At 42.1% G+C, this 14111-nt stretch overlaps 1 protein-coding gene across 1 annotated transcript in view; it reads left to right on the forward strand.

Moving 5' to 3' along the window:
• Nucleotides 1–8759: 8759 nt before the first annotated feature.
• The window catches only part of RNF17 (ring finger protein 17), a 120759-nt gene continuing 115407 nt past the window's right edge, over nt 8760–14111 (forward strand). Inside the window, exons 1-2 of the mRNA XM_055426845.2 lie at nt 8760–8889; nt 11300–11394. Of these exons, the coding sequence (XP_055282820.1) occupies nt 8760–8889; nt 11300–11394 (225 nt within the window). The remainder of the gene's footprint in view (nt 8890–11299; nt 11395–14111) is intronic.

The following is a 14111-nucleotide window of genomic DNA, read 5'->3' on the forward strand; positions in this document are numbered from 1 at the left end:
TTTTAATTTATATATCAATGTCCTTATTTAAAAATACATTAATTTCAAGGTAATGGTGTAGGGAAGAATGGCATGTTTAAATGTCTGTAGAGCTCATTCATGTTAAACAATGTCAGGTAATCCAGACATCTGCTGGATTAAGGGTCTCCCTGACCCTTAAGCTCTAGAAAGCACTGCTCACACCTCCATTCCACACTCTATTAAAAGTCCAGCGCCCTCCCTTCCTGTGAATTCCCAGAGAATTCATTATTTCACAGTCATGTTGCTCAGAAAAGGCTAGTTCAGCTAGAAGTTTGCAAAAGGATGAAGTGACGGCAGGTTTACATCACAGCAACTTGGAAGACCTCAGTTTGACCCTGAGACATCCTTAAGACTCCTCATCCCGCCTCTCAGCTCCTCACAGTCCTTCACTGCCCTCCCTCCTCCACGCTACCCTCCACCCACCACCAGTTCCAGAACGGAGCTCCAGGTGCTCCCTTGACCAAAGGGGGTTTTCATTTACCAGGATTGAACCTCAGTGGAGAAACCTTGTGTTTTAACACATAATATTTATTCTTTATTAGACAGTTCATAGCACTCTGCAACACCAGTTTTTTGTTTCATGCTGTAAGTTTGTTTATTCGTGTGTAACATATGTGACTACACCCATATTAGTATCCCAGAGAGGCCTCATTTTTAAGTAAAAGATCTTTTATAAAACCAGGCCTGAGAGTGGTGTTCTAATTAATTTGAGTTTGTCTAAACAGCAGAGCAGGGCTTCCCTGATGGTTCAAATGGTAAAGAATCCACCTGCCAATGTAGGAGACATGGGTTTGATCCCTGGGTTGGGAAGATCCCCTGGAGAAGGAAATGACAGCCCACTCTAGTATTCTTGCCTAGAGAATCCCACAGACAGAGGAGCCTGGTAGGCTACAGTCTATGGGATCACAAAGAGTCAGATATGACTTAAGAGACTAAACAACAATAGAAACAAAATGCATAGCATAGGACAGAAAAAAAAAAAAGGAGATGTAATTTCAACATTTTTTTCTTTTTACTTCTTTGGTCCTTTTATTTTTCCAAGGAAGGTCTGAACTCTTCTCTCACAACATCCCTGCTCTGCCCCTCTCTGATGTGTGCACACATTTAAGTCAGAATTTCTTCGGAGGGTCCAGCAGCAGAGCGAGAGAGGAAGCTATTTTCATAGGCCTTCCATCATCAGCTGATACCCAGCACACACTCATTTAACAGGAATGACACTTGGTAAACTTTTTGTACTCAGTGGGCTGCCCCATCGCCTCTCCTCCATCGTTTACACAAACAAGGACGTCCTGCTGCTGATGGTGCCGAGTTGTGTCTCTAGATCAAGCAAAGGGAGTCTTGGAGCCACAATTCACTGCTATCTTCTCAGAGCCGTCATCGTAACTCCATGTAAATAGATGATAATGCACTGTGTCATTGTGTGTGTGTATTTAAGTTAAAATAATGAGTCTAATCTCAAGGGTTTTGATCTCTGTGTTCAGCCACAATTATCACACAATTATCCCTGGACTACTCTGATGATGTCAGTGGTTCAGTGATCCAGAACCCTTTCCAGGCAGTGTCATGACAGCCTTCTTATTCCAGTCCTGACAGGGCAGTAATGGTCCCAAAACTTCAACTATGAACCATTTGTCCTCACTCTTCTTCCTGCCAGGCTGTCTGAGGGCCCCCTGCTGTGATGGCTGGCAGCTTGTTGTCCTGCCAGGGCCAGTGAAGGATGCTGCAGATAGAGCACAAAGCCGCAAGAGGTTTATTGTGGGGTTGGATTAAGCTTGAGAGGAGTTCAGTTTGAAGTAGAAATCTCTTCACAGCAGGAACCCTGGCTGAAATAACTTTAGTATTCTACATACCTATCTTTGTAAAAAAATTGACACTCAAATATTTGTCAAATGAGTAAATAAAATATTTAAAGAATCACAGAAGTGAGGCTGGTATATCAACTCACTTTATTGAGTTGTAAACAGAAAAGAGGCAATAAAACCTCAGAGGGTTTTGCTTTGTGTTGTTGTTTTGGAGGGACAGCTTCATTGACCCACCAAGGCCTGGATACTTTTTAGAGAAAGTAACAGTTAATTTAAATCTCATTGATGTGGAAGAGTAACTCAGATTTAGAGATAAGGCTGGGTTTATAGAGTATTTTTTAAAACAATGTTTTGTCATGACATTGTAATTCATTTTAGAAAATTTGGAATATCCACGAGTAAAAATAAAATTAAAACCATCGAGAATCTAACTACCAAGTTCTATAACTAAACAAAAGAGTAGTTATTTCTTTCAGTTCAGTCGCTCAGTTGTGTCCGACTCTTTGCGACCCCATGGACTTCAGCATGCCAGGCTTCCCTGTCCATCACAACTCCCAGCGCTTGCTCAAACTCATGTCCATCAAGTCTTTTTTCTAAATATACTTATTTCTAGGCAGAACTGAAATATAAAGCTTTCCATTCTGCTCTTTTAGTTGACATTGAGGATGTGAGTCTAATGACTACATTATTCCATACTGAGAGTGTTTTAACTATATTCCCTCTGTGCAATGGCTCATCTATTTCCTACTGGTAATCATTTTTGTTTTAAGGTTTCATCTTGTCACTAAATCTTATACAGCATCTCATCATATAATAGATTCATCAAAATGGATTGAGGCATTAAGAGCATTTTTAAGGCTCTTGATAAATTTATTTTCATATAAGCTATATCAATTTATATTCCTGCCAGCAACAATAAAGTGAATGTCTTGGCTGTCAATAGGATATGAAAGATCTGTCTGCTATGTTGTTCGGTCACTAAGTCATGTCCAACTTTTTGTGACCCTATGGACTGTAGCCTGCCAGGCTCTTCTGTCCATGGGATTCTCCAAGCAAGAATACTGGAGTGGGTTGCCATGCCCTCCTACGGGGGATCTTCCTGACCCAGGGATTGAACCCACGTCTCCTGCATCTTCTGCATTACGGGCAGATTCTTTACCACTGAGCCACGGGCTTCATATATATACATATACATACATGCATATGTGTAAATATATATATATATATACATATACACATATATAAGAGGCTTAGATGGTTATCAGATGGGGTGGTGGCTGAGACCCCTTTAAAGAGGTGGTCAGGAAAGTCCTTTCTGAGGTGAATAAGCACAGAGAGGAGACGTCCAGGAAGAAGGGATGGTGCCATGTAGCAAGAACAGGAAGACTGGATCATCAGGCAGCTGTTGAAATGGGCAACCATATGACCTTATAGGGTCTCAGGCCATGGGAAGCAGGCTTGGTTTCATTACAAACACAACACAGGGCTGTTGAAGATTATTAGCAAAGGCGGAGATTTGCTCCAGTTCACTTGTTCAGATCAGTTTGGCTTCTCTGAGGAGGGTAGGAGGATACCCAAGCAAGAATGGACACAAGGTGAGTTAAGAGGCGAGGGAAGCAATGATAGACTGGGCAGGGTGGTGACAGGGGTGAGGCCCAAGTGTGAAGGGGTGTGTGTGTGTGTGTGTACTTTAGCTTCCAGGGTGTGTGTGTGTGTGTACTTTAGCTTCCAGGGTGTGTGTGTGTGTGTGTGTGTGTGTGTGTACTTTAGCTTCCAGGGTGTGTGTGTGTGTGTGTGTACTTTAGCTTCCAGGGTGTGTGTGTGTGTGTGTGTGTACTTTAGCTTCCAGGGTGTGTGTGTGTGTGTGTGTGTGTGTGTGTGTGTGTACTTTAGCTTCCAGGGAGGAATGTTGTAAGGTAGGTTACCTGCTGATGATGTGGATCAGGAGTGCTCAAATCAGGGCCCTAGAAAGGCCACCAACTTCCCTAACTGATATTATTATGGAGATGAAGAAGGAGACACTTTCCCAGGTGACTTTTAAAATAGAGTAAGTGCTCATATGCTGGTTGTTCCTGACTCTGTGTTTACAAAGACTGTCAGATCTCCACATTCATTCTGCAGTCATCACTCCCCCAGTGGACTTATGTCTCCTAACATGACAGTATCAGTGACTGATAGTTACCAATTCCTATTATTTCCTGATTGATGTGATGACCTCCTAGAAACACTATCTCGTTAATATTACGACCACCCATCTGTTCATAGTGTTAACCTTGTAGGATCGTCTAGCACATAGAGGCTATGCGCTTAGTCATTCAGTCATCTCCTACTCTTTGCGACCCCCATGGACTGTAGCCCACCAGACTCCTCTGTCCATGGGATTCTCCCGGCAAGAATACTGGAGTGGGTTGCCATGCCCTCCTCCAGAGGACTTTCCCAACCCAGGGATTGAACCTACGTCTCCCACATTGCAGGTGAATTCCTTACCATATGAGCCACCAGGGAAGTCCCTAGTGCTGTCAGTTTCCCTCCGTTAAGCAGATCAACTTTAGAATCTGTGAGGTCGAGTCAGGGGAGTCTGTGCGTGGATGGAAATCTGCACATGGTGCTGAGCACACCCTTCAGGTGGGTTTTACAGATCTAAGGTTATGGAGAACCGAGTACAACTCAGAATAGTCCATGTCTCTGATATGCAAACATGAGGAACAACAGTCCTTCCTCTGGAAAAGCCAGTTTTGCTGCATTTGCACAATACTCTGGCATCCTTGACTCCAGATAAACCTGTGCATCTCTGCTCCCTTGAACCGGTTCTAACTGCCTAGTTCCCACACCCAAATATGAGCAGAATAAATTTAACATTTGTTCATTTTATACCAAGAGGAGAGCCATGATTTTACCTTTTCTTTGAAAATTATCCTTTCACACTGAAAAGAAGGAAAAAACACATTTACTCCTTTCAGGGGCACCGGGCCTTAGCACAGTTAGGTAACTGCCTGCTCTAGCTGCCATGTGGGATCTGGGCTCCACCATCCAGTGCTCACGTGAGCTCCAGGGCCAGCTTTGTTCTGTACTTTGTCAGTACCACTGTTTCCGCTTCAGACCAGATCTTGGAGCGGGCTGTCTCTCTTCTGTCACCATTTCTGGGTTCCAACCCTCCACCTGACATACCAGAACCCAACTCAGGGGATGTTATCTCCTTGGTCCAGAGGTTCTAAGATAAAGTTTATTGGAAATTTAAGGCAAAAGCCTGATTCATTTTAAAGGGATAGAAGCTCCCTTCTACAGACTTGTGAAGATAAATTGAGGTATTGTGGAGTAAAGCATTTTGTCACAGAGGTTCATGACATTGTACAGGAGACAGGGATCAAGACCATCCCCAAGAAAAAGAATTGCAAAAAATCAAAATGGGTGTCTGAGGAGGCCTTACAAATAGCTGTGAAAAGAAGGGAAGTGAAAAGCAAAGGAGAAAAGGAAAGATATACTCATTTGAATGCAGAGTTCCAAAGAATAGCAAGGAGAGATAAGAAAGCCTTCCTCAGCGATCAATGTAAAGAAATACAGAAAAACAATAGAATGGGAAAGACTAGAGATGTCTTCAAGAAAATTAGAGATACCAAGGGAACATTTTATGCAAAGATGGGCTCAATAAAGGACAGAAACAGTAGGGACCTAACAGGAGCAGAAGATATTAAGAAGAGGTGGCAAGAATACACAGAAGAACTGTACAAAAAAGATCTTCACAACCCAGATAATCACAATGGTGTGATCACTCACCTAGAGCCAGACATCCTGGAATGTGAAGTCAAGTGGGCCTTAAAAAGCTTCACTACGAACAAAGCTAGTGGAGGTGATGGAATTCCAGTTGAGCTATTTCAAATCCTGAAAGATGATGCTGTGCAAGTGCTGCACTAAATATGCCAGCAAATTTAGAAAACTCAGCAGTGGCCACAGGACTGGAAAAGGTCAGTTTTCATTCCAATCCCAAAGAAAGGCAATGCCAAAGAACGCTCAAACTACCGCACAATTGCACTCATCTCACACACTAGTAAAGTAATGCTTAAAATTCTCTAAGCCAGGCTTCAGCAATACGTGAACCGTGAACTTCCAGATGTTCAAGCTGGTTTTAGAAAAGGCAGAGGAACCAGAGATCAAATTGCCAACATCCGCTGGATCATCAAAAAAGCAAGCGAGTTCCAGAAAAACATCTATTTCTGCTTTATTGACTATGCCAAAGCCTTTGACTGTGTGGATCACCACAAACTGTGGAAAATAGTTCAAGAGATGGGAATACCAGACCACCTGACCTGCCTCTTGAGAAACCTATATGCAGGTCAGGAAGCAACAGGTAGAACTGGACATGGAACAACAGACTGGTTCCAAATAGGGAAAGGAGTATGTCAAGGGCTGTCTATTGTCACTCTGCTTATTTAACTTATATGCAGAGTACATCATGAGAAACGCTGGGCTGGAAGAAGCACAAGATGGAATCAAGATTGCCGGGAGAAATATCAATAACCTCAGATGTGCAGATGACACCACCCTTAAGGCAGAAAGTGAAGAAGAACTAAAGAGCCCCTTGATGAAAGTGAAAGAGGAGAGTGAAAAAGTTGGCTTAAAGCTCATCATTCAGAAAACTAAGATCATGGCATCCGGTCCCATCACTTCATGGCAAATAGATGGGGAAAGAGTGGAAACAGTGGCTGACTTTATTTTTCTGGGCTCCAAAATCACTGCAGATGGTGATTGCAGTCATGAAATTAAAAGACACTTACTCCTTGGAAGGAAAGTTATGTACAACCTAGATAACATATTAAAAAGCAGAGACATTACTTTGTCAACAAAGGTCTGTCTAGTCAAGGCTATGGTTTTTCCAGTGGTCATGTATGGATGTGAGAGTTGGACTGTGAAGAAAGCTGAGCACCAAAGAATCGATGCTTTTGAACTGTGGTGTTGGAGAAGACTCTTGAGAGTCCCTTGGACTTCAAGGAGATCCAACCAGTCCATCCTAAGGGAGATCAGTCCTGGGTGTTCATTGGAAGGACTGATGCTAAAGCTGAAACTCCAATCCTTTGGCCACCTGATGTGAAGAGCTGACTCATTGGAAAAGACCCTAATGCTGGGAAAGACTGAGGGCAGGAGGAGAAGGGGATGACAGAGGATGAGCTGGTTGGATGGCATCACCGACTCAATGGACATGGGTTTGGGTGGACTCTGAGAGTTGGTGATGAACAGGGAGGCCTGGTGTGCTGCGGGTCATGGGGTCTCAAGTAGTCAGACACGACTGAGCGACTGAACTGAACTGAAGCCTGAAAGTACTATAATTTATTAGTTTGTGTTTTGCCCTACATTTTATATTTGCAACATGCGATTTCTTCCTCTTGCTTTCACTTCTTGACAAATGAAGCACCTGCTTGGACAGGACACAAGGCTACAATGTTTAAGGAACGTTGAGGGTGAGCAATGTGGCATCCTCTCAGAGGTAGAAGTGGTGGGGCAGGAAAGACAGACTGTAAATAAACTGCCACCCAGAGAGGCCACAGCAGAGGCATTAAGGGTTGGGATTTTCAAGGACCAAGAGAAATCAGTATGATGCTGTCTCCAAAGTCTGAGAAAAAATAACTGTCAATTTAGAACATTATGTTATTAAATGCTCATTCAAGGATAAATACGAAAATATTTTCATCCAAATAAAAGCTGAAGGCATTCACCATTAAGATACTCTCATTAAAGAAAGACATTTCTTCAGGGTATCCTTTTTGAATTCAGTGGTTGGTTTTTTGATATTGAGGTGTATGAGCTGTTTGCATATTTTGGATATTATTAACCAGGGATGAACTTTGAACAGAATACTTCTATTTCCAAAACAAAACACATAGAGGGAAAAAGAAAATGAAAAAATATATGCTGGTTTTACTTTTAGTAGCTAAAGGCATCCTGCCATCTTCACGTGCTTCCTCCACAATACACCAATACTTGCCAAATTGCTACCAGATCATCTCATTTCTTGCTCCTACAATTTGCTCAGCACTGGACTGTTTAAAGGGTAAGTCCTTACCCAACATTCAAGACTCTCTAAAATTCAATTCCAACTTAATTCTCCAAAAAGCTCACTTAAAGCAGTATAACTAATCTAGGCAAATGGTCTGTAAGTTAAATACCGAATAGGCAACAGCATCTACTCACCTACAATCCCTTGCTTTTGCAGTTCTTTCTCCCTGGAAAGCCTCATTTCCTCTGTTTATCTCTGTAAGTGTCACTCAGGTTTTAAAGTCTAGTGCAAACCTTATATTCTCTACTAAGCCTTTTCACACAACACATACAATTCTTATTTTCTCCAAGTCTCCTCTGGCATTTAACACAAAGTGCTTTAGTGGAAGTTACCCGTTTAGGTAGAGGGTGACATATCACTCAAGCAGGAAACTGTTAGTTTATAAATTCTTCGAATCCCTAAACGTTCTCAACATAAGGCCTTGTAAATACCAGTAGGGTCAACAATTGTTAGTAATAACGACCACACCTTGGTTTGAAACTGTTAACCAAATCTCCTCACCGGTGGGTAGCTAGACTGGCTTCTCCACTAAGCCACTATGATCCACTAGGGAGGGGGGACAACGTCGCCACCTGCAAGGTCAAAAGCAAAGTAAGGAGTAATGCGTGGAATCCGACTTATATGCAGTCAGAGTGATAAGGCGCTGAGCTTTAGACAAAGGTCAGACCACAAAACGGTCCCTGAAAACCACGCGCAGTCTGCTCTCAGCATCCTGAGTAAAACAGCAAACAGCCTCCTGCTAGGAGGGTCTGCGGCCTGGGGGTAGGTGGGCTGGAGCTTCCTCACTGCTGATTGGCTCCCTGGAGCCACCGCCTTCGGCGATTGGTCCCTGCCGCAAGAGATACAGGGTCGGCACGCGGGGCGGGAGTGGGATTCGAGGCGCGAAGATGGCGGCTGAGGCGTTGAGGGCGAGGCGCCCCGTGTCCTCCTGCGGGCAGGTGGAGACGCACGACCAGGCCCCGGGAGCCACCGAGGCCCTGTGCAGCCGGTGTGGAAGAAGGGCGCCCAGAGCTCTGGGTGAGAGGCTGGGGGTTAGTCCGCCTGCCGTCACGGGAGCTGAGGAACAGGCAGAGTAGGGAGTGGCTGCGAGGGAGTACGGGGCAGCCCAGGCCTCGAGCGCGCAGCCCACCTTTGAGGTCCTGACGCCAAGGCCTGGAGAGCGGCTTTCCGCCCTGCTGCGCACCAAGTGCCCCGCTGATGGGTTCGCAGGTTCGAGAAAAGGGTAATGTGAGAATTTAACCGTCATTCTGTGGTGAAGAAGCAACGAAACTTCACTTTCTTGCGTAGTTTTGTTGTGGTAACCAAAGGTTCCTGATATTTAAAAACGGATATTAGGGATGGGGGCGGGGGACTTGTTGCTCTTTTGGCTTAAAGCCCTGTTCAGAAGACAGCCCGTTAGGTCTTGTGCATCTTGTGTTCAGTTTTGGGCCATCCAGGGAGAACGCGCGCCCATGCTCCGCTCACTGAGACTCTCCTCAAGTGAAAACAGGTTCAGTTTATTTGACCCTAACCTCACAGGCCTTAGAGTGCTATGTCTCTGCAGGGTGAGTTGTTAAAACTAAACTCTTGGAGCTGCCAGAGTCTTATTATCACCCTGTGTAACTGTTATATTTTATACTTTCAAAGTGGAAGTCCAGTTTCTCAGTCGCTCCAGGATGGACTCTACTTGGGAGACGTGAGCGTAGAGAAAGTTGGTTGTGTTTTCTTGGGGAGAGGCAAGTTCTCTTACCCGAATTTCGATTGCTGCTGTTTCATAGAAAATCTCCATTATTTGATGATATCCATTAGAAAATAAAGTTTTAGAACATGACATTTTAAAATTACCTGTTCTCTCATACATTTGTATTATAATGCTGAGAAGTACTCAATTGGAAAGATGGTGCCTATGCATGTGGGATTATCAAAGTGCTTTTAAGCTGTAATGCAGCCCACATTATTTCGACTTGTACAGTATCAGAAATCTTTAAAAGGTAAAACAGTTTTGATATCCTTAGTAACAGTATCTCTGGAATTTAAATTAGAGCTTTAAAATTTACCCTGGTTTTACATAAGTTTTAGATGTTTCATTAGCTTAAAAACTAAAGTTCTTTTTTTTATCAAAAGAATGCAATTGTTTTAATATAAATCATCAGGAACACTAATTTTATAGTAAACAAAGCCTAATTTTATCTAGTTTCTTTTCCCATTTTTTACTTGCAAAATCTTTTAAAATGACTTAAAATGACATAGCTATAACAAATTATTTATTGCAATAAACTTCAGATTCTACTTAGAGTATTAAAATGTTAGTATTGGATGGTATTTCCCTTCGTAAATACTAAATTTGTGAAAAATAGCCTTTATATGGGTCATGTTTGTGTGACAGTAGTGGCATCTGACTTCTGCCTTGACTTCTGTCTTTGCCAATGTCTTAGATCATTGAGAGGATTTTTTTTTAATTTGAGTGTAACTAATTTACAGTGTTTGTTTCAGGTGTACAGTAAAGTGAATTAGTTATATCAACACATCCACATATATTCACTCTCTCTTCTTTTTTTTGTTTGTTTTGGTTCTTTTCCCATTATAGACCATTACAGAAGTATTGAGTAGAGTTCCCTGTGCTATATAGCAGGTTCTTGTTAGTTATCTATTTTATATATGATAGTGTGTATATGTCAGTCCCCTTCTCCCAGTTTACCCTTTCCCATCCCCTGGTAACCATAAATTTGCTTTCTGCATCTATGACTCTACTTCTGTTTTGTAAGTAAGTTCATTTGTACCCCCCCTTTTTTAGATTGCACATGTAATTGATATCGTGTGATATTTGTCTTTCTGTGTCTGAGTTCACTCAGTATGACAATCTCTAGGTCCATCCATGTTGCTGCAAATGGCATTATTTTGTTCAAAGAGAAGGGTCTTGCCAGTTTCTCAAATTGACCCTCACTGTCCCCTTCATAGGATGGGAAGTATAAATTAGCAGAGGGAAGTATGATCAAGTAGAAAGAACATTAGACTTGGAAACAGAACTCGATTGGAATCTGGATTATACCATTTATCCCAGATCACCAAAATGTTTATCCATCTCTAGGTTGTCAAATATAATATCTAAAGCCTATTTAGCTGTGATAATTAGAATTATCAAGTGGAGTATGTCAGATTTTTTATATGATTTTTTCTTTATATGATTGTAAGAGCTGGCAGATTCAAAGTATTATAAGTATCAAATAGCTATCTAAATGAATGCAAGCAGTATTAACTATCTTTGCCTGGTTTTTCTTTCTTCTGATTTGAATTGTTTCTCTTGAATTTTAATAAGTCATCCATTTCTAACTAAATAGATATATTTTTATATAGAAGAGAATCCCTTTTAATTTTCCCCTTTGATTGTACTGAATATTCAACATTAACAAACTGAAAGGTTTAATTCTCAGAAGAATTTCATCAATAGGTCACCACCATGAACTTCAGTGTGGACGTGCTTTTTGTGACCTGTGCTTATTAATGACTGAAGAATACAGCACAATCACATGCCCTGATTGTGAGGTAAGTTTTATTGTTCATATAGATCACATTACAACCTAATGTTAAAGGTAAAAATGGTACAGAAATAAAGCATACTTCGGATTAGGAACTAAAAACTTGGGTTTTTGTTGCTGATCTTTTAAATAAAGAAACCTAGCAAAAGATAAAGCTTTTTACTTACATTTTTGTAACTATTCAAAGTGATCAAAAAGAATGCAAGCTTAAGTTCATATACTTATCAGCCTCTGTATTTTTTTAAAAGACTTTTTGATGTGGACCATTTTTAGAGTCTTTATTGAATTGCCCAGAACATTGCCTCTATTTTATGTTGTGGGTTTTTTTTTTTTTTTTTTTTTTTGGCCCTGGGGCATGTGGGTTCTTATCTCTTTGACTAGGGCTTGAACCTTCATCAACATTGGAGAGTGGAGTCTTAATCACTGGACTGCCAGGGAAGTACTAATCTCTATCCCCTTTTTCTACACTGATATCATGTAAGCAAATTTAGAATTTCCCTCTGCCCCTCAACCTTTGTGTGTCATTAAATTTACACTTGTAGAGATGTGTTGAAAAAAAAAGCAAACATCCTAAAGTTAACTTTAGAAGTGCTAAAAATAATGCAGTTGCACTAAAACCCATGCACTCATGATAATGAGATCAAATTAAGGATTTAAAATAAAATTTAGTGAACTTTCTTTGCATTTACTACAAATATAAGTGTTGCTCAGTTTATATAGTATGTTCCTAGAAAGTTTTCTTAATCTCTGTTTAATTCTTGAGAGATCAGATTTTGAAGATTTGTATCCATTATTTTCTGTGGCAGTGTGCGCAGACAGTTAAAGAGGAAGAAGACCTGGGATGCAGTCCTAGTTCTTTGCCCTAATCCCAAATTTCCTAATTTGTGAGATGGAAATAATACCTGCTTTTCTTATAGAATTGTAAAAGTCAAATCTGAATTATGTGAAAGTTCTCTCCAAGTTTTAAAATAAGTGTTTTGGTCAACCCTTGGTTATTTAGATGTGGATTAACTGGTTTGCAGGTTAACCATGATAAAAATACATATGTGAGTAATGAGTTGCTTCAGTTGTGTCCGACTCTTTGCTACTGTATAGACTGAGGCACATCAGACTCCTCTGTCTGTAGGAGTCTCCAGGCAAGAATACTGGAGTGGGTTGCCATTCCCTTCTCCAGGGGATCTTCCCGACCCAGGGATTGAACCTGCATCTCTTATGTCTCCTGCACTGGCAAGCCGATTCTTTGCTATTAGTGCTGCTGCTGCTGTTACTGCTAAGTCGCTTCAGTCGTGTCCGACTCTGTGCGACCCCATAGACGGCAGCCCACCAGGCTCCCCCGTCCCTGGGATTCTCCAGGAAAGAACACTGGAGTGGGTTGCCATTTCCTTCTCCAATGCGTGAAAGTGGAAAGTGAAAGTGAAGTCACTCAGTCGTGTCCGACTCTCAGTGACCCCATGGACTGCAGCCTACCAGGCTCCTCCGTCCATGGGGTTTTCCAGGCAAGAGTACTGGAGTGGAGTGCCATTGCCTTCTCTGGCTATTAGTGCTACCAAGAATATATATAATAATGCATATTGTTTTTGTTGTTCAGTTGCTCGGCTGTGTCCGACTCTTTACAACCCCATGGACTGCAGCACACAAGGCTTCCCTGTCCTTCATCATCTCCAGGAGCTTGCTCAAACTCATGTCCATTGAGTTGGTGATGCCATCCAACCATCTTGTCCTTTGTTGTCCCCTTTTCCTCCTGCCTTTGGTCTTTCCCAGCAACAGGGCAGGGTCTTTTCTAGTGAGTCAGCTCTTCACATCAGGTGGCCAAAGTATTGGAGCTTCAGCATCAGTCCTTCCAATGAATATTCAGGATTGATTTCCGTTAGGATTGACTGGTTTGATCTTGCAGTCCAAGGAACTCTCGAGTCTTCTCCAGCACCACAGTTCAAAAACATCAGTCCTTTTGGCACTCAGGGCTTCCCTGGTGGCTCAGCTAGTAAACAATCTGCCTGCAGTGCGGGAGACCTGCCTGCAATGGTTCAATCCCTGGGTTGGGAAGATCCCCTGGAGAAGGGAAAGGCTACCCACTCCAGTATTCTGGCCTGGAGAATTCCATGGACTGTATAGTCCATGGGGTTGCAAAGAGTCAGACAGGACTAAGTGACTTTCACTTTTGTCACTCAGCCTTCTTTATGGTCCAGCTTTCACATACGTATATAATAATATGTATATAAACATACAAATGTGTGATTTGTGCAGGTTTCAATTATAGCAGAAACATGTACACACTCGAAGATATTTGTTTTGAAATTATGTACTTTATGAATCATGGCCTTTATTGTGGGAAATTCCTATTCCCTCTCCCTTTTTTTAACAGTAGCTAGCTCCATAGTTTGGAGAAGGAAATGGCAACCCACTCCAGTGTTCTTGCCTGGAGAATCCCAGGGACGGGGGAGCCTGGTGGGCTGCCGTCTATGGGGTCGCAGAGTCGGACACGACTGAAGCGACTTAGGAGTAGCAGCAGCTCCATAGTTAAGACAAAGGGGAGCCTAGCTCCTGGTTGAAATGGAATATCCCTGACAGATTGAGTCTTGCAGTGGGTAAAGAGTGAATGAACGGAAAAGAAAGAGGCATTCCACTGTAACTGTCTATGGCCATGTCCATCCTGTTCTGATATTCAAAAAACAGCAAGTTTATTAGAACAGTAATCTCTGGGATCACTGCAGATGGTGATTGCAG

The sequence above is a fragment of the Moschus berezovskii genome, chromosome 13 (assembly GCF_049115385.1).
Source record: "Moschus berezovskii isolate FMDL1 chromosome 13, NW_MosBer_1.0, whole genome shotgun sequence".
In the NCBI taxonomy this organism is placed as follows: Eukaryota; Metazoa; Chordata; class Mammalia; order Artiodactyla; family Moschidae; genus Moschus; species Moschus berezovskii.